The following is a 27,697-nucleotide window of genomic DNA, read 5'->3' as shown; positions in this document are numbered from 1 at the left end:
TCATTAAGGAAAATAAGGCCATACCAGTAAAATAATTTTATTTGCTTTTAAAATAGTCATCAATGTGAAATTTCCCAAAATTGGGAGTAACAGTCTAGAGCCAAGGTTAAGAATGGGGCCAGGCCTAACCCAGAATCCACTTTGAGGCCCCTAAAGCCCACCCTCCCTTCCAGAGGGAGGGAGGAAACATCTGAGGGGAGCCCTGAGTCAGTTGCTCCCTCATCCCTGGGCCCAGCTGAGCCAGGCCCCTTGAGGGCAGCAGCTTGTGCAGAGAAAAACTGGTGAGAATCAGAAATTAAGAGGTTAATAACCCCAGTAATACCCCCCAAAACAACCAAAGCTCATGAATATAAAAGGAGGATGGAAGATGAACACTGATGAGCGAGCCCCTGGGCTCCCCAGAACAGCCCAATTTGAGCTGGTTGACTGGAGGACAGCACTTGAGACCCAATTGTATGTTACCTTTGGAAAATAAACATTCCAAGAAAAGGAAAAAAAAATCATGAATGAGGCAAGCTGGTGCCAGTGTCAATGCAGCTGAAAGGCCTAGTGTGGCCTCTCTTTCACACAGGGAACAGAGCTGTGCAGGTGTGGGAAGGAAGAGCTCAAGCGCCTAGGCCTTCTGCAGGCCCAGTGCGACATCAGCAGGAAAGCAAGTGGGCCTAGCTGAGCAGGGTGCCCTGCTCTTGGGCCTGGGTCAGGCTGTCTTTGCGGTGAAGATGGTGCACCCCCATCCTCTTGGGACTGCGCTGTGGGCGGCTAGAGCTGGTGAGAGGCCAGGCCCTGCCCTCAGTATGGTAAGTGCCAGGCCCTTCTGTCCCCCTACCACCAGGCAGCAGGCTCTGACGCTCTTCTTCAGGGCTGATGGGCAGGTTCAACTCTTCTTCCTCCTCCTCCCTGGGAAAACCAGAGTCAGGTTCTGTAGGCAGCAAAAGCCCACTATCATCAGGTAGGGAAGAAGGTGCTGGAACCACCTCATCTCTGTCAGCAGGGTTAAGGGCAAAATGGCGCTGCAGTTCAGGGAGTGCATCGCGCCCAAAGGCTGTGCGCTGGACCACAGCAGCAGGTGGTGGAGTGCGGTCCACAAATGCACGCTGCCAGCTGGCTAGCAGGTCCTCTTCAGAGCTGGCTGAGCTGGCAGGGGTGCTGAGTGTTGGGGGTGCTGGGTTGGGTTGGTGGTGGGGTGAGGCCTGGGCCGAGACAGGGCTGCTGGGTAGAGGGCTAGGGCGGGCCCGTTCACTCCCCTCCTCCACCAGACTCAGGGAGATGGCCTGGCGGGTAGCATAAGTGCAGTTGGGCAGGGGACTGTTACGAGGGATCCGAACCTTATCTTCAGAGAACTCTATTACCTTGCGGCCAGGATACAGTGGGTGTGGTGGAGATGGGGTGGGGTATGGACTCAGCTTCTCAATGGCTGGCAAGGGTAGCTCTTCCTCTGGGGAGCCTCCTGTAGTACCCAGAGAATGGCATTCTCCATTGGGTTGCAGGGTGGGACTGCCAGGGGCTGGAGGACTAGCTGGGTCACCAGGAGCACCCCCACTCATGTCCACATGCACAAAGACATCCTCAGCCAAGGGGTGCCCAGTACTGCCTGACTGTGCTGAATTGAGCAGTAAAGACTCTGGCTTCTCCAACACCCGGGCAATGACTGAAGTAGGCACCACAGCTCCTGGGGCCAGGCTAGGAGCAGGGCCTGGGCTGGCAGCCTCTTGACCACTGTGCAGATGTTTCCGAACCATGTCCTGTAGCTCACAAGGCAGCTGGGATAAAGGAGCAGAAAAAGGAAGAGAGATGTGAATGATTCCAACTGAAAACAGCTTGACTCTGCAAAACTAATGGCTACCACATATAGTACCACTGTGTACTGTTTACTTTCTGCTGAATAACATCATTTCATAGATAAATAGGCTCAGTCGGTGTAAAATAACTTGAAACTTTTGATTAACACAGCCAGAATTTGAATCCAGATCTACTGCTGAGACCTGTGTACTCTCAAATTTCTATCTCCCCTACCTCGGCAGTGGCTTCTATCCAAATCAGACTTCTGTTTGGAGAATCTACAGATCAGTACCCCTACAAATACCTCTATTTTTGCAGGCTGCATTGACCTTGGACCTGAGGCCCTTGGGTCTACAGTTTGCCTTCTGAGGTGATGGGATCATATGGGCCTAATCCTTTCTCAATACTCATGGCCAATAGCTCTGGCCATCCCCTCTTTCCTGCAAAGTGTCCTCAAACTGAGTCTCTTGTCTCTGATTATAAAAATAACAGGGCTAGCCCCAGCACTATCAATGAGCAATAACATGGGGGACACCAGCAAGGCTGACTGGCTTGAGGGGCAACATGGAGGCAAGTAGGCAAAACAGAAAGGAGGAGCTAAATGAAGGAGGATGAAGACAGGTGCAGAAACTTGAGTGTAAGGGGTCCTAAAAAGGCTGGAATGGCACCGGTCAAGCAAGGGGTATGCTCAACTCACATCGGCGAACTTGTGGTTACGGAAGTGCGACTTGTTGCACTTGAGGAGCTGCACAGCCAGGTTGCAGTCCAGCCGGTACCGTTCCTACAGACACGGATGTGCTTCAGATCCCAGCCTGGCCCTGCTCAGGGAGCAGGGCTAGCCAGGACAGACCCCACCACTGTCAGGAAAGGCCCTCTGAGCAGGTGCAGTATACGTACATTGAGCTCCTCTAGCTTGTTGATGGTGTTCTTGGCATCCAGCAGCTTGTTGGTCAGCTCCACGATCTCCCAGTCGAGTGTCTTCCTATCCATCTCAGCCTTCTTAATCTGAGGCACAGACTTGTGGTAAACCCAATCCAGACCCCACTGGCCCTTCCTCCCCTCCACCACCTCCCAGCCCAGAGATATGAGGCCACAGGTGCCAGGACAGCCACGGCAGACAGAGCAGACAAATGATGGACAGACAGAAGGAGACTGGGCACCTCTCTCCTGCTCTCTGGAGTGGCTGTTGGTGGGGCCATGTGGGCCCAGGACAGAGGCAGTGTAAGAACTGTCCATTCACTGAGGGAGTTTGGGGGCCTCTAGGCACTAGTCAAGGCAGTTGGTACCTCAGAGACTAACTGCCACCTGTGTGCAGCATTTCCAGGACAGGACTAGGAAGAGGGAGTGGGGCTGGGTGACAGCTGAGATGCCTGTGAGATTAGATGATTGGGGAGGAAAGGAGTTGCAGGTTCAAAAGTAGCCTTCTGATCTTCAGTTCATGGACTGATCTATAGCCTCCCCTCCCATCAAACAGCTGGGCCTACTGTCACTGCAGCCAGGAAGTATTCCATGGTGACATCAGTATCTGCCAGAGCCAAGGGCAGAAGCCCCAGCCCTCTTCCAGGAGGGAGGCACTGATTACCAAATGAGCCTCACATAGGGAGAGGCAAGAGGTAGGTGCCCTCGGGGGGTAGAGGGAAATAGCCAGGACCCCCCAATCCCAAAATTCGGCTAAGGAGGCCAGGGTAAGGGAAAAAACACACAAACTCAGACGCAACTGCAAAAATCCAGCTGTGGCTAAGAGAGGCCTGAGAGGAGAATGCAGCAGCAACGGTGGCAGCATGAGGGGGAGACGAGGAGAGAAGAGAAACAGTGTGAGCATTAAGACAGTCCCCACGTGCATAGCACACTGCGGTTCCCTCCCCACCACTGCCCCACTTCCATCCCTCCTAAATCCCAGGGCAGAATGGCATTTTCCTGGCAAGTCCTGGCCCCCTGCTACACTGTGAGCACAGTGCTAACCAAATCACCCTGCTAACCAAATCACCCTCCTAGACACGTTACCAGTGTCTGCAACTTGTCCTCCAGCTCCTGGTTGGTCCGCTGCGAAGCCGTATAACTGTTCTGCAGCCTGAAGAGGAATACAAGGCAGACACCTGGTCAAGATCGAATTTTTCAGGCCCTACTCAGCTCCTCCTCCACTTGGATCGTGGGCAAATCAATTTCCTAGAACCTCTCCCAGAACATCAGTTTTCTAATCAGAATCAGGTCATCTCTGAGGCCTCTTCCAGCTAACATCCTGTGAACACAAAAACGCTCATTTGCCTCTGGCCCCTGGATCACACCTGCGGAATTTGTCCTTAAACTTGTCCAGCTCTTCGCGGCTCTGGCCTAGCTCCAGCTCCAGGCAGTCTTGCCCAATTTCCAGCTCACGCTCCAGGGCTTCAGTGCGTCTGGTGGCAGAGGCCAGACGCCGACGAAGCTCTTCATTCTCTTGCTGCAAAAGCCTAGGATGCAGGAAGATACAGAGGGGCCTCAGAGAGAGAAGAGCCAGTCCTGGAGTTTTGGGTGGAGCTCAAGAAAGAAGGCAAGGGATGATATGGGGACAGGCAACTGAAAGGAGGGGCGGACAACTGAAAGCAGAGGGATTCCTAGAGCTTCAGCTCAAGTTGAGGGCAGCAAGTTCCACAGGCCTGCTGGACCTGAGAACAGAACCTGAGTTGGATGGTAAGGGAGGGAGAGGGGATGGGAGGGGACACTCCACTCCTCCAACTATTACAGAAGAAAACCAGGAAAACAGGACAGAATTGGATGGGGCAGAGCTCCCAACCTGTCTCTTGTTACCACCTAAGCCAGCCAGCCAGCCACCAAACCCCCCAGCTCCAGTTTCCTCACTGCACAATCAGGCTTCTCCATTATTAATCCTGTGGAAATCCAGCCGAGCACTGCCCTCCTCTCCAGAGTTCTTGTGTGGCTATCAGAAAGGGCCATATGGGGGCAGCTGGCACAAGAGATCATTCTGTTCTCTCTGGACAGGACTTGGGGAGGGGCTGCTTGGCAAGAGCAGGCCCCTTAGACCCATCCACCTCCTCATTCCAGGTTCTCTGGAATCCCACACAACAAAACTCCCTTTTCCTGAAAAAATATCCAGAACATCAACCGACATCCCAGAGTTCCTAAAACACCCCATTTACCTCTACTCCCCTAGTCCAAGGAAAGTCTGACTGTATGAGTAGCCTAACCTGGAGCTAAGAAGGACAGTCAAGGCAGGCAGTATCACAGGCAGCAGATACTCACTTCATTCTCTCTGCATCAGTCAGGGGCTCCTGAACAAAAAAGAACATAAGCTTGAGGCTCAGCTCTGGACCATTGGCCTCCTAGATGGTCCCCTCTCCAAACAGCCCTGAAAAGGGCCATGTCTAAAGTCTAAAGACTCTCACAGAAGAGAGCTAAGGGCCTTCTAGAGATGAATGCAATCCAGTAATGCCCAGACAAGCCTAGATTACTCTCTCCTGTGCCAGCTAGAAGACTCTAGAACTCCTTCCAACCTTCACCCTTAATCCTAGAATAATTTTTCAAATAGATCCTGGTACCCATGCTACCTCTCCCCAGGAGGGAACCTCTCAGCTATCCACTGGGTTCTTCATGGGCCCTGTCTCCACATAAGCATGGCAGAGACCTTCCAGAGAAATGAATAAATCAGGCCAAACTACAGAAGAATTCTGAGTTTTACCAAAGTCTTCTCAGTCCTCTGTGGGGAAGATAAGGGCAAAATCAGGACCTTGAAGGCTCAGGAAGAATAAATGCATGGGTGAAGGAGAGCCTTTGGGCTAATCCTAAATGAGAGGATGTTTTTAACCTGTACCATCTTCCCCAAACCCCAATGGCTCAAGAGTCAGAGCTCGGGCAACTATATAGCACAGCAGGCAAAGGCTATGTACAGCAGGAAGGAAATGTGAAGGGCCTACTCCAAATGAACCTAACTCCAACAGAACTGTAGTTAGAGGCAAGAAAATGAGGTGGGTGGCTCAGATCATGGACTTTGGAGCCAATGACACCTGAATTTGACTTTGTTCCACTGCATACTGGTTATATAACCTTAACTTCACTAAGCCTTATTTCCCTCAACTTATAAGACTGGGGGATGCCCACCAGGTGGCACCTAGAATAATAGCTGGCATTTTTATCTAATACTCCCTGAACTGAAAGGGAAAAGCAATGGCATTTTGTACACTGGTGGGCCATGTGCACCATGTACATGTGCAGCATATACACCGATGCTCAGCGTCTGTTGAATTTCAAGTCCTTTAAACATGTTCCATGTGCTATGGAGGCAGGGCAGCAAGGACAGTCAACCACCACAACACTTGCCTCATCCTCTCAGGAGGCTTAACAAGGGAGGAGAGCTAACCTGGAGTATGCTGTTAACTATATGCCTTCCAAGAGCAGAGTCTAGACCTAACACAGTTCCTGGAAAGAAGTATATGTTTAACACATATGAGCCAAACAAAATAAAGCTAGAGGAGGGGCCAGAATTCCTGGTGACAATAAAGAGCAGGTGCTCTGGTTGAATGGCTCTTCTCCACTAGAGGGCTAGAGAGTCTGGTGGGCTGCCTCTCGCAAGGAGAATAATACTGTATGGGAACACTCTTGCTAAGCTCTGATGGCTCTGGGGTTCCCTGGCATATGGACTATAGTCCCCCATAAGGCTGCATTTCCCATATGAGGACTGCTGCACTAGGAAACCCTAGGCCTGTATAATCAGCACTGCCACATGCTCAGCCCAACTCGGGAAACCAGTAGCTCAGACAGAAGTCAGCCGGACACCCAGCCTCAGGGACCTGCTCTTGCCAGCCAGGACTCAGGTACCAATCTTACTGACCTCCTGTTCCAGTCGGGACCCAGGAATTTCCAGCCGCAGCTCCCGATGCTCCGGCGGTGCCTTACGGTAGGGTTTCTTGGCAGGGGCTGCACTGGTCATTCTGGGAGGTGTGGGCTCCTCCACTTTCTGAGGAGAAGTCAGGAAGGAAAAGGTTCAAAAATGTGGTTAAGAGGTCTTTGGATTGAGAGGAAAAAATAATGATCAAAGGGGACATATATTGGTGCCAACATAGGCCTGGGCCATTGTTGGGGTCATTAGAAGGGCTAGACTTTGATGTGTTGGTCCCCATAAGTCAGGGCAGTGCTGGGGGATGGGGACTGGGTCCCATAGGGAACAGACAGGCAGGAAAGGCAGGGCCCAAATCCTGGACACCAGAACAAGTGGACCTTGCTGTAAGAGTGGGGTAGGAACTCAAGAACAGTCAACTGCTTTCCCTTGAAAGTGGAAGGGGCTGCAGAGGGAAAACTACTCTCTGTTTAAATGTTTCCTCAACTCTATACTGGGGCGGCTCTGAGCAGCACCAATTTCATAGGGTTGCTGTAGAGATTATCTAAGGCACTAAGAACAGTGCCCACCTGTTAAGAAATGCTCAGTAAATGCTTACTTTTTAGGGTTGGGGTTGTGCCTCAGCAGTAGAGCACTCACCCAGCAAGTGCAAGGCCCTGGGTTCGATTCTTAGCACCACACAAAAATAAATAAATAAATGTATATTAAAAAAATAACTTCAAAAAAAATGCTTACTTTTGGGGCTGGGGATGTGGCTCAAGCGATAGCGTGCTCGCCTGGCATGCGTGCGGCCCGGGTTCGATCCTCAGCACCACATTCAAAAAAAGATGTGGTGTCCGCCGAAAAACTAAAAAAAAAACATTAAAAAAAATTCTCTAAAAAAAAAAAAAAAAAAGCTTACTTTTTAAAACATTGTAAGCAAACACAGGGTTTGAAGATGTTCACTCAACCCAGGCTCCTTGGTGGAGATCTCCAGGCTTGAGAGAGCTCCCTGGCCACTGCCACTGAAGGCCAAGCCCTTCTGGCCTTTCCACTCTCTTTTCACCAGCTTCCACCAAGACAGGACACCTGCCTACCTGCCTGCCCCCTCACCTACCAGCTCCCCTAGAAGAGATCCAAGTGAGGGACACAGGCCTCGTCAGGAACATACCGTCTGTTCGTCAGCAGCTCTCTCCGTTCTGCTGTCCAAGAGTTAGCCCTCGGTTCTCTGCATCCCACAACCCCTCCACTTCCTCTAGCCAAGAGCTCCTGAAACCAGAGAAGGGAAGAAAGTGGAAACCAGGTGTCAGCGCCTATCTGTCAGTGCCACAGGCCTGCTTGCCCAGTTCAGGACTTAGAAGGCCCCAGGGAAAGCCAGGCAAGGACATCAAACAGTGGTCTTGAGGGAGAAGTGGTAGAGGCAGATGATGACCGAGACACTGGGTTCCCTCCTTTCTCCAGACAAGACATCTCTCTTCACACAACTTCATGGTCCCAGCCTACCATGTGCCTGACTCTGGAATAGGTTGGGTTCTGTCCTGTCCCTATCCCCACCTTGCAGCTGTCCTATTCATCTCCCAGGCCTCTCAGAGTCTGGAAACAAGAGATTTAGGGAACATGGGTTATAATCGATAACACAATGAAAAAGCCTAGCAGAGATACAAGAAGATGGGCAGAGAAGATGCTGGAAAGGGAGTTCCTGAACTATTTCACAGTGAACCTAAAGATCACTTCTGTGTAATGGTGGTCAACAAACTTGGCAATGAGGAAAGGTAGGTCCAAGAAATAAAATCTGAAAGGCAGTAATTTAGACAATTTTGCTCACCTTCTTCCCCTGAGGACATCTGGCAAATATCTGGAGACACTTTTGGTTGTCAAAATCTGGAGGGCTGGGGTTGTGGCTCAGTGGTAGAGCGCTCACCTAGCACGTGCAAGGCTCCTCAGCACCACATAAAAATAAATAAATAAAATAAAGATATTGTGTCCAACTACAACTAAAAAATAGATATTTTTTAAAAGCTTGGCAGTCTTTCAATTTATCTCCTTCTATTCAGTTTCTTAAGCAAAAACCACAGCTGNAAATAAAGATATTGTGTCCAACTAAAAAAAAAAAAAAAAAAAAAATTAAAATTGATGGAGGTGTGTACTACTGGCACCTAGTGAGTGGAGGTCAGGGATGCTGCTAATCATCCCACAATGCACAGGACACCCCAACAAAGCATTATCAACAGCAAGGGTCGGCAGTGCTCAGGTTGAGAAACACTGCTACAGAAAACCCCAGCAGGGAAGCTGAGACCTCTAGTTCCAGGCTCAGAGCTACTCTGGCACACTGTGGATCTCTGGCTAACTCCCTTCCTCAATGTATAAACCTGCTCTGCATCTACGCCGATGTGGCTCCACAAAGTGACCTGTGAGGTCCCCTCCAGGTTTTGTGGTTCCAAGATCTACCCAGTGCCCTTCCTGGCTCTCATCTGTAATAAACTAGGCTACAGCATGGGGGCAGCAGCCACCACAGTGATCCATGGAGGTAGTAACCTTAGGTGGCCTTCTGGGCATAAAAAACAATCTCTTCCCACCCCCATCAACCTAAACAGAGCTGGGGGCAGAGGGAAGCCTTGCAGGCTAAAGCATGTGTTCCTACTGTCAGGACATGTCCTGGCCAGGACTCCAACAGGGCCTGGGGCAGGAAGAATGGGGTGGGGGCAGGGAGGGCGGGAAAGCAGTAGTCTCTCTTCTGTCTGGTCCCTGGTCTGGGGTTTTGGGGGGAGCTGGGGTGTGGCAGCACAGGCACGAGCCGCCAGCCTCCACCCCTCTTATGAGAGGCAAAAACGTGTCCCCACAGGGTATAGGCAGCATGCTCTGTTGGGCTGACTCCCTACACAGGAATCCAGGCGGGCCTGAAAGGACAGTACATTCCTGGAGTGTGGGGGAGCAAACAAGTCACTGCCACATGTGCCCTGAGGCTGCCCCTCCAGAAGACCTGGAGTTTGGGCTCCCATGGCCTGAGGAGAAGCCCACAAAGTACCAAAGCAGCCTGAATACCTGGACCCTGATACTCAGTGGATATATGTGTGGATGTGCATACCGAGTTGGAAAACGAAAGGGCCAGAGACACAAGAATAAGACAGGCAGTTGAGAGCTTATAGAAACCCAAGGTAGTGGAGCTGGGGTTGTGGCTCATTGGTAGAGTGCTTGCCTAGCATGCACAAGGCACTGGGTTCGATCCTCAGTACCACATAAATGTAAAATAAAGATACTGTGTCCACCTAAAACTTAAGAATAAATATTTAAAAAAAAAAAGAAAAGAAAGAAATAAACCCAATGTAGTAGGGCTGGGATTACAGCTCAGTGGTACAGCACTTGCCTAGCATGTGTGAGGCCCGGGGTTCGATTCTCAGCACTACTTATAAATAAATGAATAAAACAAAGATCCATCAACAACTAAAAAAAATATGTATTTTAAAAATTAAAAAAGAAAAAGAAACCCAGTGGAAGGCTCCCAGAAGTTAGTCTCTATATCTCCCTCCTTTCCAGAGGAACTAGGTCGCTACATAATATAGTTCATCCCACCTCAGACCTTAAGATCCTCCTCCCAGCTAAGCACACATTTATTTCTATGGCTTCTCTAGCTAGGAACATCTAGCTTGCTGAATAGAGAACAGTGTGGGTACAGCTGGCAGTGAGATGGGCAGTAAATGCAGACAGGGAGTCTGGGGGTGCAGGGTGTGGTGAGAGGTTGTTTTCTCCTAGCCAGGGCCTACTCTCATCAAACATGCCACAGTCACAGGATGGGGAACACTCCTAACCAAGAAAGCAGAAAGTAATGCTCATGGGAAAGACAATATACTGGGGCACCTGCAGTATTCTCCAACCCAAGTCCACCAGGGAGATCTGTGCCACTCCCTGCCCCCTGTCCATAAATACCAGGGCATGTTGGGACACCAGGCCCTAGCTCTAACTCCTAAAATCTGCTAAGTGCCTCAGATCCAGTCAACAAGAGGCTCATAATTCCGGCACAGAAAAGGAACACAAAGGGCCAGGCAGCCCACTCTTCTAGACTGAAGAAAAGACCCAAGGAAGAGTGAGAAACAGCTGGAAACCAGGTTTCCCCAAGATGAGAAAAGACAAAAGGGATGAACTGGTGGCATTGGAATAGTACCACCAGGAAGACTCCATTAGCCACATCTCCTTCATCCAAAAGTTTCCCAGGTTGCTCTGGAGTATTTCAGCCTGAGGAGGACTCCCAATCCTGTGCTGAGGTCTCCAGGGAAAGCAGCAGGACAAACTAAGAATGGGCCACGGGCTGGGACAAGCAAGCTGCAGCCAAATGTAGCTTCTGGGGCCTCTTGGCCTCTAGGTGCTGAGTGGGGCTCCAGGGTGCCACCAAAAAAAAAAAAAAAAAAAACAGTCTTCTAGAAGGTCTGGCAATAAATAGGGAAGCGTCCCTCTCCCATGCCCATCCAACTCACCTGAGTCTCAGGGAATTGGGGCAGATGACCCAGGATGTGAGGTTACCAAGTTGTGCTGGGTCTCTATTATAATAGCTGTGCCCTCAGAGAAGGGCTGAGGCCTTTCCAGGTGGGAACCCTGGGTGACTGGATCTGGCTTGGGGCACCTTCAGATCGACCTGCCAGCACTGTTGATGGAGACACCCAGGGTAGCAGCCACCCCTCCCCATCCCCTGAAGGTGAAGTGAGCCGAAAAGGGGCTCTCCTAGTCCCTCACCACCCCTACTCCACCCTTCCTCAGCTCCACCTCCTTCCTCTGCTTCATGGCACTCATTTTTCACTTAACTCAAAAATCAGTTCGGAAGGAGAGAGTATCTCATATCTGCTGGGGCCAGGGCAAGGGGTGGGGGTGATAGCTTCCTAATTGCCATGTTGCAATCTGCCGCCTGTTGCCGCCTGCCCCGTATTAAATACCTTTTCCCTGATTACAGCCCATGGGGCACGATTAGTTGCCTTCAGAGAACAAAGTCGACTTTCATTAGAAATGGGACTCAGCATGCACAGGAACCTGCACTATGAACCCACTGAACAGCTGAGCAGAGTACAGAGATAGATGGAAGGCATAATCTGTACCAGAAGCTGGCTGAGCAGTGTTCTTTACTCAAAGGACAAAAAAGTGTGCCAAGCTTCATCTAGCCAGACGGGATTCACACCTGCCCCCTTCTGTGGATATGTGCATATGACTGGGGCTTCCATTGTAGCCAGAGATGGCTACCGCTGGAGTTGAAGTGGGATAAGAGAAAAACCTCTCAGAATCCTGATTCTTTCCAAACCCCTATCCTTACTACTCCTCCCAGCAAACATCCTCTCAGGAGGCAACAGGAAAAAGGTTCAAGCACAAGAGGCACATGGATGCTCTCCCACTCCCTCTGCGGTCCTTTCTGGGATCTGCCCAAGGCCTAGCAAAGTACAGGAGAGGAAGGAGGTCTGAGTATGCGGCTGCAGTCTGCCCACTGAGGTCTCAGAGGCCACCTCTAAAGTGGCCCAGGAGAGGGAGACAGGAACAAATCCACAATGGATGTGGCTTTTTAGATTTTCAACCTTCCCTCTTCAAACATCTCCAGCTCTCCCAGAACATCTCTGCACTACCACACTGCATAACTCCACTGACCCAGGATCAGCTGCCCCACAGGGACCGACTGGCTCCCTACTACCCACGTCACCAGCCCCTCCTTTAAGATATTATGCCCCAACAGTTTATCTGGGCTCAGAGCATTTCTGAATCTACTGATAAGCCTTTCTGCTCACAGATATCAATAATTCAAGCAAGCAAAGGGTCAATGAACCCAATCTTCTGACTCAGGGAAAATCACTAGAACTCTTCTTCAAAAATCACTAGAACTCTTCTTCATAATTCAAATAAGGTACAACGTAGGCTAGTAATTACTACTGCTTTTGAAATGAAAGGAAAAGCAGCCTCATTGCAGAACTTGCTGGGTATGCTGTGTGTTGCCTATTCCCTCCAAACCAGCAAGAGATAAATAAACCACATAAGCCCTTCCAAAAGCCCCTCATCAAACACTAAAACACAACTAGTCCAATCACACAGAGAATGGGGCCAACTCAGGAACTGCTCTGAGTCTTAAGCTTTGATGTGGAGTGGGAGGTGCACACCTTTGTGGGGTAGGATAACCCTTCCCACAAAAGCCTGGCTGCTTCTTGAGCCTCTGAAATTCAAGCTCTGCCTCCAACTGAAGTCCAAAAAACAAACCACCATCTTGCAAGGGCCAGCCCTGTGATCAAGTGACCCAACAGTGGTCTGTGGATTGCTTATGAAGATTGCCACCATCCTGTGCCACAATATAGTCCCTCTCCACCCTGACTGCCTGTATAAGAGGCAGAACAGTTCCCCCAGCATGGCAAGCTGATCCTAGGAAAGCTGGGTTCAGCCATCTCCAGTCTCCCCCTGGTGCCCCTCCCACTTGCCACCAGCCCCCAGTTTCCGGCCTGCAGCTGTTCCTAAGATACATGAGCAAAGCCCTCAGCAATCCTGGGCACGTGGCAGGCAGGCAGCCAACAGTTCATGGGGTGGGGCCTGGGCAGAGGTTCTGCTCAGGTTAGATGAGTAGGATGGAAGATGCCAGTCTGTGCCCGGACCAGCTCTTCTGCTCCTCCAACAACTATGCCTACCACCCCTCTGGGCAAGTACAACCTCACCCTCTTGGGACCAGCTACCTGCAGTCCTTTCCTGGCTCTCTGCCTACTCTAAAGTGAACAGACTGACAAGGTTTTGAAAGCCAAAGGACAGTAATCATTCTGCCCCGAGAATAATCCTGAGGATTCAGCACTAGTGCTAGTGAACTGTGAGAGCTCATCTGGCTCCCCACCTGAGCAAACACCTCTAGTCTATCTACCTGACCCTCAGCTAAGCACACACTTAATAGGAACAAAACAGTTAAAGGCTTGATGATGGTCCAAGCTCCCCACAATAAAGGGAGAACCAAAAAGTCCCTGAGTTCACAGCCAGCAGCTGACATTATTCTCAATGCCTTTTCTGTATGAATGTCCCTAAACCAGGCCTCACTAGAATCACTAAAGCTCTTTTCATAATTCAAAGAAGGTACAACTCCAGGTCTTTTCTGCTTTCCTGATCAGAGGTAGGCCCAAAATCCCTCCAGCTTGCTAAAAAAAAAAATTCCCTGCACCCCTTCCATTTATACACAACCACCCCAAGCTATTAGTCAGGTCCCTGCCTTCTCCCTCCCAGCCCAACAGGAACAGAGTCCATCTCAAGGGCCTGAGAGTCTCCAGCTCCCCTGGCCAGCCTGCCCAGCACTACACTGCCTCCAGAGCCTAGAAACAGTCTTTCTAAAGAGCTGTACAGATCAGCAGAAAGCACCACGCAGCTGGCCTTCCCGATATCTCCAGAACCCTCTTTCCCTCTCAAGCCTGGAGGAAGAAAGGCTCCCAAGGGTGGAAGCCTCTCTATGCCAGTCAGCACTCACCAATCTCCCACTGAGGCCAGGACCTTTTCTGGGCACAATGTGGAGTCCAAAGCCAAGTCTTGCCTCTCTGGCTGAGGCGCCCTTCTCAGCACTTCTCGGCTAAAGTCCACCTGAAGTTCCAAATGTGGAAGTAGGCAGGGGCCCCAACTCTACCAGCTCCACCTCCCAGAGTGACAGTCGCCAATGGGAGTTATATCTCAGACAGGTACCTGGTTCTGGGTTCCAGCTTTCAGTTAAAGTAGCTTTTATTTTCTGCCCAGGGACATTCCCAGTGCCCCGGCAACATTCTACTCAACCTCTCCACCCAGAAGAGAACCTGGCAGTTGATCCTAACTTCTTATCCTACTATGAGAGTAATGGAGACACTCTCCAACCTTCTGCTCTTGACAAAAGGAGGAAATGCTTGGTCTAAAGAAAAATATCATTCCATCTAGCTTCAGCTGTACATGATGCATGAGCAGCAGAAGCAGCATGGTAACCAGGGGATACCTCAAACTCTGCGGTGCTAAAAGCATAGACTGAATGGAAATTCCATCCAATTCTGTTTTGAAAGAGAACCGAGGAGCACAGTACTGAGGGGAGTGGGAAAGGGGTGCTGAAGAGTCCAGCAGCAGGCTGGCAGATGGGCAGGTGATATATACAGGACAGCTCACTGTCCTGGCCATGAAAGGGGGCACATCCCCACCCACAGCTGGGAGATTGGGAGATGACACCAAATAAGCTAAGGAGAGGAGGCAGTTAGGTTGGGGAAATAATGGAGGAGAGACACTGCTGGTGATACCCCAGGGTGGGTTAGCTGGCCAAGGTTAGACTCACAGGGTTAGTGTCTTCTCCCCAACCAGCCAGCTCTCCTGGTTATTGCTGTTAGTGACAGACTCATGGCAGACGCCCTCCAGGCACTCCATATAAACAGACAGCTTGGTTTGTGAGCAGCCCAACTCCGGAGCTGCAAAGAGAGAGCAAAGGAAGGGCCAAGCTGTGGGATGCCTGCAGGTGCACACAGCACTCTCCAGTGTATTGCAGAACCACCTCTGGATTCACTACCTGACCCTTCAGAGCTTTGTGCCACCCAGAAAGGAAGCCAGGTAAAGCAGAACACTCTGCCTCAGGCAACCAGGGAGTCCAGCTCGCTGAGCCAGGCAACAAGCTTCTGATTGTTCAAAAGAAAGAAAAAAGCCAGGCACTGTGGTGCACTCCTGTAATACCAGCAATTCAGGAGGCAGAGACAGAAGGAACACAAGTTGGAGGCCAGCCTCAGCAACATACCAAGTGACCCTGCCACAAAATAAAAAATAACAAGGGCTAGGACGGAGCTCAGTGGTAGAGCACCCCCAAATTTTTAAAAATAAAAAATAGAAAGAGAAGACATCTGTTATGGAAGAGAACACAGTTCCCAGTCTCTCTATTCCCTAGTCGCTGATGCCAGGCTGCACTAGGACTCTGAATACTGGGTCATAAGAACAAAGCCCCCACAGCTGCAGCTGCCACCCGTCTCATGCCTGTGCCAGCACAGTGCATCCCACTACCTCCCACAGGCTCTGAGGGAAGGGGCTAGGAGAGAACCAGCTGAGGACCAGAGGCTGTGACAAGAGCTATATGGGAAAGCACAGCACAATGGAGTAGTGTGTGACCCAGCCTAGAGCAGGGTCAGTCAAAGGAAGGGGTGGCACACTGCCACTTAACAGTTTCTGAGAGGGCCAGGGGGATGGCACTTCCCAGGCAACCATCCTGCAGAGCAAGGATGAAGGCTACTGCCAGGCTCCCCAGACTCCAATAGGGGCTATTCTCCCCTCTCAGAAGGAGTAATGCAGAGGGTGGCTAGTCTGCCCAACACAGCAAGCTGGAGAAGAGTAGCAACTCTTTCCTTAAGATTCCAGAGGCACCAGGAAGAAAGTGACACACATCCCAGTTTAGAAAACGCAAGGCAATGGGCTGGGGATGTGGCTCAAGTGGTAGCGCGCTTGCCTGGCATGCATGCAGCCCGGGTTCGATTCTCAGCACCACATACAAACAAAGATGTTGTGTCCGCCGATAACTAAAAAATAAATATTTAAAAAATTCTCTCTCTCTCTCTCTCCCTCTCTCACTCTCTCTTTAAAAAAAAAATAAAAAGAATTGCAGAATATATTAAAAAAAAAAGAAAACGCAAGGCAAATGCCTCCACAGCAGTGGAGTCCTACAGGATATGTCCTCTGGGGCAACAGGACAGGAAATGTACAGCACACATTCCTGCAAACACAAGGAAAGCCAGGAAAGGGGTTCTCTTCCCTATTCTAGGAAACCCTGTAGGCTCTATGATGACGCTGGTGAAAAGGGAAGACTAGTTACCACCCCAACCCCATGCATGGGCCTGTCCTTCTCCCAAGCCCAGGGTCAAGATTCATGAAGGCAGGAAAATCCTCTAATAGGCTCTTCAACTGCCCACCTGTGGGAGGCCAACCTTACGGGTGACTGAGTTACACTCCCCAGCTGGGTGCTGAGGCACTCAGTCACAGAAATGGGTGTGTCTTGCTACAGCCCCATGGGTGAAGCTATGCTCACCTGTTCATTTGTAATATAACCCCTTGCCCTGTTTAGGATAGAATCTTCCATGGAAGTGCCTTGTGTGTGTCCCCTCCTCTTACTGTGCCCCTGGGTGTGGCCTACCCAGGTGTCAGTCAACCTGCTGACAGTGGACATCATGAAGATAGACTCAGCCCCTGAAACCTGATCCCTTGCCTCATTTGAATAGCTTCTCCTCAATAAAAGGGGTCAGCGTGCTCTCGCGCTCTCTCTCCTTCTGCAGACCCTTAAGGTCAGAGGAGCCGTCACAGCAACCCCAAAGAAAAAGGTATTTGTGTCTCTTGTGTGGTTATTTCGTGCAGCCCAGTTAGCCCAGTTTAACTAGAGTGATCCCAGAGCCTTTTAGTCACGAGAACAGAAACCCGGCACCCACCAAGTGGGATCCCTGTATATGTTTAACTATAGTCCCAGAGCCCAAAATGACCAAGGTGTTACTTAGACAAGACACAACCATCTATAGGATAGACACAACTCTTCTATAGGCCCTGACCATTTTCCTAGACTCATTAGAAAACCCATCTACTGATAGGCGACCTTCAAAACCCTCACTCTGAAAAGATCTAAGAACTCTAAAAAAACACCAGTCAGACAAGGTTTGCTTTCAAATGGTAGATGCAGCAAGTAACCTGGATAATTCAGTTTTAGAAGTCAGGGCCTCTTGCTACACTGAAACAGTAAAAGGGAGCCAGCCCTAGAAGACCCCCTATGCTAGGGAGGACACTCTACCAGGCTACCCAGAGGCTCCCACAGGGTCTAATCTACTCCTGGGCAACTTAAGAGAACAGAGCAGTGGAAGAACAGGATGCATTAATACTGGGGTGTATTTGTTTTTAAAGGTGATAAGTGCTGAGGAATGTCTAGAAGAATACAAAAATGACTAGAAACTTCTCAGTGATAAATGATGAATACTGGTTCCCTATCATTAGGGAAGGGGATTAGGAGCAGTGGGAACTAAAGGGAGGGTCTTATTTTTTAATTTTGTTTATTTTTCTGTAGGATTGGTATTTTTCTACAAGAGATATTTATTGTGTTTATGATGAAAAGCAACAGTCCCTAGACAGAAAAAACTCCTCCATCTATACTACATTTTACCATTCTGGAAACAGTGTCACTTCCACTGTATTTCTGTTGATTCTTACAGAACAGCTGGATTTCTCCCATTTCAGGTTCAGAGAAAACAAGTAGCTTGCCCAAAACAAGGGCAGTACTGGGACAGAACCCTGTCCTGTCTTTAATTCCACTGCAAAGCACAGAAAACTGACCTGTCCAGTCAGTTAGTATGCACTCTGCTGGCACAGGCATGAGTCAGCCACTGGCCAATTCTGCCCTCATTGCAAGACCCTCAAAAGTTTTAAGGTTGAATTCCCCATCAGGCAGACTGAGATGGTACAGAGACCAGTGCTCAGAAACTCAAATATTAGCTCAGAGTTCCATCCTACTAATTAGCTGAGTGGAATACTAGGGCTTGGGAGGTCTACTCTGACTTCCCAGGAGGAAGACCCTCCCTTCTCAGGAGATAGTGCCAAGTTCCCTGATCCAGTTCACTGGAAGAGCACAGAAATTTCTCACAAAGAGGGGGCCACGTCCTTTACAGATTGTACTGTCATCTAGTAGACCGGTGGTACTTCTAAGATAGTAACCAACAATGCTGTCCCTTTCTAGTGCTCAGAGCCAGTCCAAGAGAAACTTGGTCCTTCTATTTATTTTATTTTATTGGTACTGGGGATTGAATCCAGGGGTGCTTTACCACTGAGCGACATTCCCAGTCCTTTTTAATTTTTATTTTGAGACTAAATTGTAGAGGTTAGCCTTGAACTTATGATCCTCCTGCCAGTCTCCTGAGTTGCTGGGATTACAGGTGTGTGCCACAATGCCTTAGCTAATGAGATCCAGTCCTTCTGAGGCCTAAATGCACACAACACAATCCAGTCAGGCTGGCTGATCCAACCTCCTCTCAGGTCTGCTTAACAAACAATGCAATTTATCACTCCCACCAAGACCCATCAGCAAAGCTATGCCACTATGCAATGCATACTCCCACACTGAGAGACAAAGGGTAGAGCCCAGGGGAAATTTCTTCACTTCACTTTTAGCTATTGGTTTCATCCTTTTGATTCAACTGGGCATTGATAAAAGTTGTAGTTATCCCCGTCCCCCCACAAGCAGCCCCATCCCCCCCAAGCAGTGAGCACACCTAGTTGGGACTATCCATACAACTCAGCAGGTTGCCTCGGCACTGAAAGGCCTTAAAGAATAACAGAGGAGGCCAGCAAGACTTTTAGGAGATGTTAATTAAGGAAGAAAAACTACCTCCTCTTTTAACCCCTTCCTGCTGGCACAGGAGCCTTTTATTAGAAAATAAAAAGGCTAGAAGGAAAGAGAGTTGAATCCAAGCACCTGGCAGATCATTTAACCACATGAATTCAATGATAGAAAATAATTAGTAACAATATTGTTAACACTATCACCTTTTGTTTATGCAAGACCTTCCTTCCTGACCTCAAAAGGCTTTGCCAGGGAGATCCTGTATACTTTAATCTCACCCAGGAGGATGGGCTGGGTCACACAGGATAGCTCGGCACTAGGACCTCAATGCTCAGCCTTCGATCAGCGATACGAAGCGTTGGATTCTATCTCAGCACCACATAAAAAAGTAGCAGCAGCAGCAGCAGCAGCTTCAGAGACAGATTTACACTACAATGAGGTAAGTGCTCTGTGATCACAGAGATGCACCCAGCTGGGGCAGGAGTTTAAGGACCAAACTAGAAAGCAGCCCTGTAGAGGACTCACATATCTTCCTCATCTCACTGCAAGCTCATACTGGAGTACTACCTGGCATTAATTATACAAATAAGAGGTCTAGTAGATACAGTGGCACATGCCTTTATAATCCCAGCTAGGAGAGAGGCTGAGGCAGGAGGATCTAAAATTCAAGGCCAACCTGGGCAACGTGGTATGGGCTGGGAAAAGAAGATACTTAAGAAGTCTAAACCTCTGCAAACAAATTCCTTTGTTATTTGTTGGGGACTGCTGCCCTGAGGACTAGCCCAATCAACTACACTAGAAACTAAAAGGAAAAAAATGGATTGTGACTCTCAGTTACAAATCCTATTCTTGTGGAGAATCCGAGTTAAGCCTATTCATGACACAAGAAGACCATCAAAGCCATAAGAAAATTGGGGCCAAGAAGCCTGGCTTCCTCAATGCCTGCATGTGTTCCATGAGTGTCACCTAATACTTTTCAATCCATAAAATATCAAGGAACATGGTCCGAAACACTCCATCCAGTCATCCACTGCATGCAGCTTTCGGTCTACTCAGTCTTATTTACATTATGAACACACATCTACCAGCCTTACTTGTACCCACTAGGAATTCAACCAGGTCTGCTCAGCTCCAAATCAGACTATCACACTGCTCATAGCACCTCCTGCACCAACTCCCCTACCCAGGATCAGGAGAGTTGCTACTCCACAGGAGGTTAGCCAAGTGAAAAACAAAGTGAACAGAGAACTTAGGACTCAATATGTTAAGTGCCAGAACAGAGTTCAAACCAAGTGCTGCTGGGAGTCAAGGAAAGGAAAACAAGGAAGGCTTCTCACTGGAGGAGGCAAAGGAGCTGGGTCTTAGCAGATGAGCAGTTTGAGACAGAAGGATTATGGACAAAGCAAGGTACACAGGCAAAGAGGAATAAAATAAATGATGGCCATAATAAGTTGGAGAGCAGTGAGAAATTTAGGGGCCCTGAAGCACAGAACAGATGAGGTGGAGTGGCAACACCTCAGATTAAAGGACTGCTCTTGGGCCAGAATGTAAAGAGCCTTTTGCATGCCAACATCAAGAATATGGACTTTAACTTAAATAAGGGAGAACCCACAGTATTTCTAAGGAAAGAGGGTTTTTTGTTTTGTTTTTTTCAGAGGTACAGAAGTTTATTTAGAAAGTAGATATACATTTAAGGGAGAATACGGCTTATCTTCAGAAGGAAAAGCCAAGAATTTTTAATAGGAAAGGGTTTTTTTGGGGGGGAGGGGAACGGGAGGGGAGGTTGTACCAGGAATTGAATTCAGGGCCACTGAGCCATATCCCCAGCCCTATCTTGTATTTTATTTAGAGACAGGGTCTCACTGAGTTGCTTAGCCCCTCACCATTGCAGAGGCTGGCTTTGATTTTGCTATCCTCCTGCCTCAGACTCCTGAGCTGCTGGGATTACAGGCATTTGCCACTGCGCCCAGCCAGGAAAGTAATTTTGACAGCAGCATGAAAGACAGATTGGAGGGGGAAAAGAATGCCCACCACGTTTCAATCATTCTGCATGTACTACAATATTATAAAGTACCTATTAAATGCCCAGCATCATCCTAAATGCTAGAAATACAGTAGTAAATAAGACACAGTCACTGTTCTAAGGGCACTTACAGTCTTGTGAGAGTCAGACAAGTAAACAGGCAAATAAGATATAGCAGTATTAGAAGCAAGTACAGAAGAGGAGCCTTAAAGGTAGGTTGGGTACTAAAGAAAATGTTTTAGTCAGCTTTTGTGTTGCTGACCAAAATTGTTCCTGACCTTAAAAGAACTACTTAAGAGGGGGGAAATTTTATTTGGGGCTCACAATTTCAGAAGCCTCAGTCCCCAGATGTCTGACTCCATTGCTCTGGGCCCAAGAGGAGGCAGCACATCACAGGGGAAGGGCAGAGCAGAGGGAAGTTGCTTCTCTCATGGCAGCAAAGAAGCAGGGAGAGGGGAAGGGGCCATAGGACAGATGTACCCTTCCAGGGCACCCCTCCAGTAACCCACCTTTGCCAGCCATTCCCATCTGCCTACAGTTATCACCCAGACAGCCCATTCAAACTAGGATGGGCTGATTAGGTTACAGTTCTCACAATTTAAACATCTTACCTCTGAATATTCCTGCATTAACAAGAGATTTGGGGGGACACCTCATATCGGAACCATAACAGGAAGACACATTTTAAACTGAGACCTAAAGGACAAAAAAAGGAAGGTTAACAGAGATTAGAGGTCAGGAAATGCAGACAGTAGCACCTGTGTGTGCAAGGGCCCAGAAACTAGAAATAACAAGCAAAGTTTAGAGAGCTTTTAAGAGGATGGATCCATGTAAGAAATGAAGGCTCAGCTGCAGAGATCCTTGGCACTTCAAATACAGTTCCAAGGAAGAAGTGAAGGAATCAGATTCAAAGATAATGCCTGAATGAGGGGCACTATGAGAAGAAATTGATTTACGCAAAAACAAAAATGGTATAAGGGGACAAGTGGCTCAAAATCCATCAGTCCCCATCCTGTAATTCAATTATTTGCTAAAATGTGACCTGAGTCCAGAAAGTCTGAAGACATCTACTAAAACACACAGTTATACTCTAGGAAGATAACACATTTCAGTATGCTGACTGCAGGACATTATTCTGGGATGCATGGTTTCTAAGTTAACAGAGAAAGGGAACAAGACCAACAAGATACCACAACAAATAGAAAAATTTACTAGAAGGCTGGGCCAGAGTTCCCAGGGAAATCCCAAAGTCCTGGGCCCCCAACTCCCTTGAAATCAGGTTAGGACAACCAGAAACATGCCTACTCTGATAGCAGGGTAGAAAGTCATTTATTGAAGAAAAAGATGGGCCTGAGGGCATGTTAAGTAGACAGAACATGACTCAGAAGAACCGGTCTTAAATACAGGGCAAATGAAAACCAGTCAATCAAACCCTGGCACACCTCTGCCCCCAGTTTGCATGCAGCCTCCGCCTTGCTAAAGGGAAAGAGACTTGAGCACAACCAGGGCCATTATCAGACAACATAGGCTTCAGCAGAAGCACATCTGTTTTCCATTTCACCTTATGCTGAATGGAGGAAGCTGTTTAAAATGCCTCCTTTTTTTCTCCTGTGTAGGTTGCTATTTGCTATTTTTAAAAGAAAGACTATATCCAGACTGTCTATGAATTTAATACTATAGAACTGCTCTTATCAGTAATCAGTCAAAAATAAGCCTATGTTCACATCTATCTTATCACAGACACCCCCACCCGGCCTCCTTAAAGGCAATTTAGAGTGGATTTGAGTCTGTTCGCTCAACCCAGCCCAAGGTTTTCCAAAGGGCAGTCACCAAGTTGAATCATGAACAGAGAGCCCAGATTTTGCTAACACAGCAGAGCCACTGTCCCTGCACCAGTTATTATTTCTGAGAACAAGACGGCTGTGATGAAGAACTTGGACTTTCCCCCCACAAAATTTTAAATTAACCAAAAAAAATTTCACTATAATATAGTTATACATCTAACCATCAATACAGTCAAAGAGGAACCAGGATATAATGAAACAAAAACAAAAACAAAAAAATACAAATTGGCATTAGGCATACTTAAAAGTCAACTTCACTAAGCAGGTTGCCCATAGTCCCAGTAGGAGGATGTTTAACCCAAGAGTTATTGGCTAGCTCGGCATCATAGCAAGACCCCATCTCAAAAAAAAAAAAGTAGCCTGGCACTGCTGGGCACTCCTGTAATCCCAGCAACTCTGGAGGATGAGGCAGGAGGATTAAAAATTCAAAGCCAGGGGCTGGGGATGTGGCTCAAGCGGTAGCACGCTCGCCTGGCATGCGTGTGGCCCGGGTTCGATCCTCAGCACCACATACAAACAAAGATGTTGTGTCCGCTGAAAACTAAAAAATAAATATTAAAAAATTCTCTCTCTCTCTCTCTTTAAAAAAANAAGTAACATGTAGCAAGAATGAATTCAGGCCTGGCATGGTGGGGCATACCTGCAACCCTAGCAGCTCAGGAGGCTGCAGTAGGAGGATCACGAGTTCAAAGCCAGCCTCAGCAACTCAGTGAGACCCTGATTCAAAAAAAAAAAAAAGGCCTTGGATATATCTCAATGGTTAAGTGCCCCCTGGGTCCAAGGTTCAATTCCCTGTACCAAAAAAAAAAAAAAAAAGATAATATCATACCAATCAAAATAAATAAATAAATAGTTCAATTGCTACAGCCAAATTGCCTGGGTTCAAATCTCAGCTCTGCCACTCATTAACTGGGTAACCTTGAGCAAATTCCTTAACTACTCTGTGCCTCCATTTTCTCATCTGTAAGACAGAGATAACAGTATCCACTTCTATGATTTATAAAAATTTGTTAAGACATGTAAAGTGTTCACAACAGTGCCAGACACACAGAATGTGCTTGATAAGCACCATTATTATCGCTCAGCTACAAAAAACAATTCCACAGCCTCACAGTTTCAAACAGGAAGTCACTGTCATTTTAACATCACTTTAAATAACTTAATAAGAATATTCTCGGGGCTGGGGATGTGGCTCAAGCGGTAGTGCGCTCGCCTGGCATGCGTGCGGCCCGGGTTCAATCCTCAGCACCAAGTACAAACAAAGATGTTGTGTCTGCCGATAATTAAAAAATAAATATTAAAATTCTAAAAAAAAAAAAAGAATATTCTCACTACACACACACACACACACAAAAAAAAATCTATACTATCCAAAAGCTGTGCCTCATCTCTCTAACATCAGGTTAGCAGCCCAAACTAGTACAGATTCTCCACAGAGACAGCAGGTTCAACCATGAAGTAAAAATTAGGATTTAGTTCTGACTATCATAACAATTAATGCTCATAAAGTATCAGGCACTGATACACTAATGCATTCACTTGTTTAATGCTCACAATGACCAATGAGGTAGGTACTCTTACCCTCCACATTGATCAGTGAGAATTTGAAGCACAGAGAACTATGCAATTAATAAAGGATATATAGCTAAAAATTGCTATTAGAATTTGAACTGCACACTCTGGTTCTAGAGACAGTTTTCTTTAAATCTTCACCACACTGTTCCAGCTGATAACAATTTCCAAGGAGGCATCTACAATTGCCTTCATAAAAAGAAGGTTCTCAGTTTTTTAGAAGTGGAAGTGCAAGTAACCATCATCAGTTCTGCATATACCTAAAGGTTTTGAAGTTGGCTTAGTAATTGCGATTTGTGGTGTTCTGAATAAAACTTTGGTGGAGAGTGGGCTGTGCAGAGAGCAAGAGATGGTTAGTGAGGAGTTCTAGATCAAACCAGACCAATTGTGAAGCAGAAGCTGGTCCTGAAGCAGGCTCCAGTAAAAAGCCCACGCCGTGAGATAACTATAGGGCACCAATCTCCAACACCAAATCCTGTATCTCTCAGGTCATGTTTACTTCAGCTAGTAAAACTGAATTTTTTTCTTTTCTTTTCCTTTTTTTTTTTTTTTTTTAATTTGATGGAGATAATACAAAGAAAAGGAAAACTACTAGAAAGGGCAAGCTCCACAATCCGTTCCTTCCTTTACTTCACTGGTCCACCTGTAAAGCAAACCTCAAGGCATTTCTGGATAGAGACCAAGGTGATAAAATTCCCAGAACTTGACACAGTGCAGTTTGACCCCTTACCATAAGCTCATCTGGGTTTCTTTTCCCTACTTCCAAACTGCCTTTCCCTCATCTCTAACAACACTCCCACCAATCCACTTCCCAAGGAATACAAATAACCCCTTCTTACCACAAGTGCAAAAGTAACATGTAGCAAGAATGAATTCAGGCCTGGCATGGTGGGGCATACCTGCAACCCTAGCAGCTCAGGAGGCTGCAGTAGGAGGATCACGAGTTCAAAGCCAGCCTCAGCAACTTAGCAACAAGGCCCTAAGCAACTCAGTAAGATCCTGTCTCTAAATAAAATACAAAAAAAAGGACTGGGGACATGGCTCAGTAGTTAAGTGTCCCTGGGTTCAATCCCTGGTTTAAAAAAAAAAAGAATGAATTCAGGACCTGGCAACAGCAGGTACCTAAATGGTCAGTGAACAACATCAGTTGCTCCCCACCATCTGTTACCCACAAATCATTTCCAGGCAGAACGTCAAATTTAAGGTATTATGGGAAAACAGAAGAAGAAACTGCTCGTGTAGGAAACTGCTTGTGACAGGGATGTGTTACAATACTTTCAGCTTGTTCTTTAGGTCCTTGTCCAGATTTCCTCGCACAGATGAAGGCACTCAGGCTCAAGTCTACACCAACTCTCAAAAGGCAACCTGTGATCTAAGCAAAACACTAACTTAGGGACCACACACAAAGAACAATCTCTATAGAAGAGCAACCCTCTCAGATTAAATGATTCCCAGCATAACTCCAAGCCCATGGATCCTCTCCCAGAGAGTATATCAGCCAGAAACTATCACTGGAGGACACCTTACGCGCTCTGGGATTGGGCTGGGGCAAGTCCCTACCTCTTCTTCTTTCCAAGCAGGCACTGTGATTTCTTCCAGTCCCTGGGGACCCTCAGTCTTCAGCTGAAATTGGGGCAGATGCTGCTACAGGAGCTGTGGAAAGGCTGATCTAAGCCTGGAAAAGGTCATTCGACTGACTTTAGTTCCCTCCTTAGCAAACTGTCCAGCATTCTCAAGAACTCTCTTCCACCCTTCTGCACTATTCCCCCTTAAATAGGAAGAAATCTTTCCCCTCCCACTGGCCTGGTACAGTCAGGCCTCGAGCCCATGCTCCAGGCTTCTTTATGCTCGATTAAGAAATTATCTTCCAGTTCTTGACTCTGTTCCCCATGACCTGAACCACACGTATTTCTGGCTCCTCCGCCCCAAACCCCTCCCTTAGGGCTGCCTCTGGATTCTAGGCCCCCCTCCCATCCGCCCCATCTCCTTTTTTTCCTCCACCTCCAATCTTCCTCCATTCCATCTCCTCTTCCCCAGCCCGGATTTAGTCCCTTTTCTGTCACTACTCCATGCTGGGGTCCTGCGTTATCCCGCTTCAACTCTAGCCTCCCGGGCCCGGCTAGTCTAATCCCACAACAAACTTTCCGCCGCTGCCCGCTGCATTCAAGCCGCCATCTTGCCGCGGGGCAAGCCGGGTAGTGGCCAGGGCAGCGGGAATCCCCACGCACTAGGCGCCGTGCGTCATTGGGGGCGGGGCCACGGGGCGGGGCCTCGAGCTGGGGACCGGGGACTCAAGGTGATGGGGAAAGGTGAGAATCTCCTAAAAGATTATTTCTTAAGAGACTGGGAATGAAGTCCTGTTGAAGGAGGAGTAGGGCAATAGGGGTTAAGACTGGTAATGGAAAAAGAATAGGCCAGGTGCGGGGGCGCACGTCTGTTATCCAAAGGATTTGGGAGGCTGAGGCAGGAGGATCCTAAATTCATTCCAGGCCAGCCTTGGCAACTTAGCAAAATAAAAAATAAAAAGGACCTGGGATGTAGCTCAGTGATAAAGCGCTCCTGGGTTCAATCCCTAGTCCCAAAAGAAAAAAAAAGAAAAAGAATAACAAGGAAGCACAGCCCAAAGATAGAGTGAGAAGGGCTGGTGGTGTAGGTCTGTGGTAGAGCACAAGTATGTTCATTCATTCGCCCAGTGTGTGCGTGCGTGTGTGTGTGTGTGTATGTGTGTATCACACACACAAAAAAAAAACTGTGTGTGTGTGTGTGTGTATTTCTGGTATTGATTTCTCCATCATCCAAGGGATGAAATCAGCTTTTTAGCTTGGCACAGGGAAATTCGCAGGACCCAGCCTCTTCTACTTTCATCAGCCTCATTTTCTATCTCTCCCAAGAACTTCCCTTTGGTGCTCCTTTGCTCCTTCTGCTTGACATTTCTAGCAATTTGCACATAACTGTATTATGGCTGCCAGGTGCCATAATCATTTATTGACACACTGTATCCCTTTTGCTGTGCCATTTCTTCAGGGCAAAAACTATGTCTGGGGGCGAGGGTGGCTGGGGGTTGGGGCTCAGTGTTAGAGCGCTTGCCTAGCAAGCAGGAAGCACTGAGTTCAATCCTCAGCACCAATGAAAAAAAAATAAAATAAAATTAAGGTATTGTATCCACCTACAACTAAAAAATATATATTAAAAAAAAAGGGGCTGGGGATGTGGCTCAAGCGGTAGCGCGCTCGCCTGGCATGCGTGCGGCCCGGGTTCGATCCTCAGCACCACATACAAACAAAGATGTTGTGTCCGCCGAGAACTAAAAAAATAAATATTAAAAAAATTCTCTCTCTCTCTCTCTCTCCCCCACTCTTTCTTAAAAAAAAAAAAAAAAAAAAAAAAAAAAA

The 27,697-nt window shown here is 47.9% G+C and overlaps 1 protein-coding gene across 22 annotated transcripts; it reads right to left on the bottom strand.

The window, feature by feature from the left end:
* Nucleotides 1–21: 21 nt before the first annotated feature.
* On the bottom strand, nucleotides 22–26,523 carry Tjap1 (tight junction associated protein 1). 22 transcript variants are annotated; one of them, XM_048805366.1, is made up of 15 exons: nucleotides 26,447–26,523; nucleotides 25,866–25,980; nucleotides 25,581–25,677; nucleotides 21,501–21,585; nucleotides 14,856–14,985; nucleotides 8,412–8,525; nucleotides 7,758–7,855; nucleotides 6,602–6,727; nucleotides 5,017–5,045; nucleotides 4,065–4,226; nucleotides 3,784–3,850; nucleotides 3,498–3,527; nucleotides 2,677–2,784; nucleotides 2,477–2,560; nucleotides 22–1,760 (listed from the first exon to the last, which is right to left on the bottom strand). In XM_048805366.1, exons 8-15 carry the CDS (start codon nucleotides 6,698–6,700, stop codon nucleotides 663–665), a joined length of 1,677 nt encoding a protein of 558 aa, XP_048661323.1. In that variant the 5' UTR covers nucleotides 6,701–6,727; nucleotides 7,758–7,855; nucleotides 8,412–8,525; nucleotides 14,856–14,985; nucleotides 21,501–21,585; nucleotides 25,581–25,677; nucleotides 25,866–25,980; nucleotides 26,447–26,523; the 3' UTR covers nucleotides 22–662. The 22 variants fall into 22 exon arrangements, with proteins under 22 accessions (XP_048661323.1, XP_048661325.1, XP_048661319.1 ...); XM_048805368.1 differs by having other exon boundaries at nucleotides 25,866–25,958; nucleotides 26,447–26,464; XM_048805362.1 differs by lacking the exon at nucleotides 25,581–25,677.
* Nucleotides 26,524–27,697: the final 1,174 nt, after the last annotated feature.

This window comes from Marmota marmota, unplaced genomic scaffold, assembly GCF_001458135.2.
Source record: "Marmota marmota marmota unplaced genomic scaffold, marMar, whole genome shotgun sequence".
NCBI classification, from domain to species: domain Eukaryota; kingdom Metazoa; phylum Chordata; class Mammalia; order Rodentia; family Sciuridae; genus Marmota; species Marmota marmota.
Note: the sequence above shows the minus strand (reverse complement) of the source record. Positions and strands in the feature narration are given on the sequence as shown.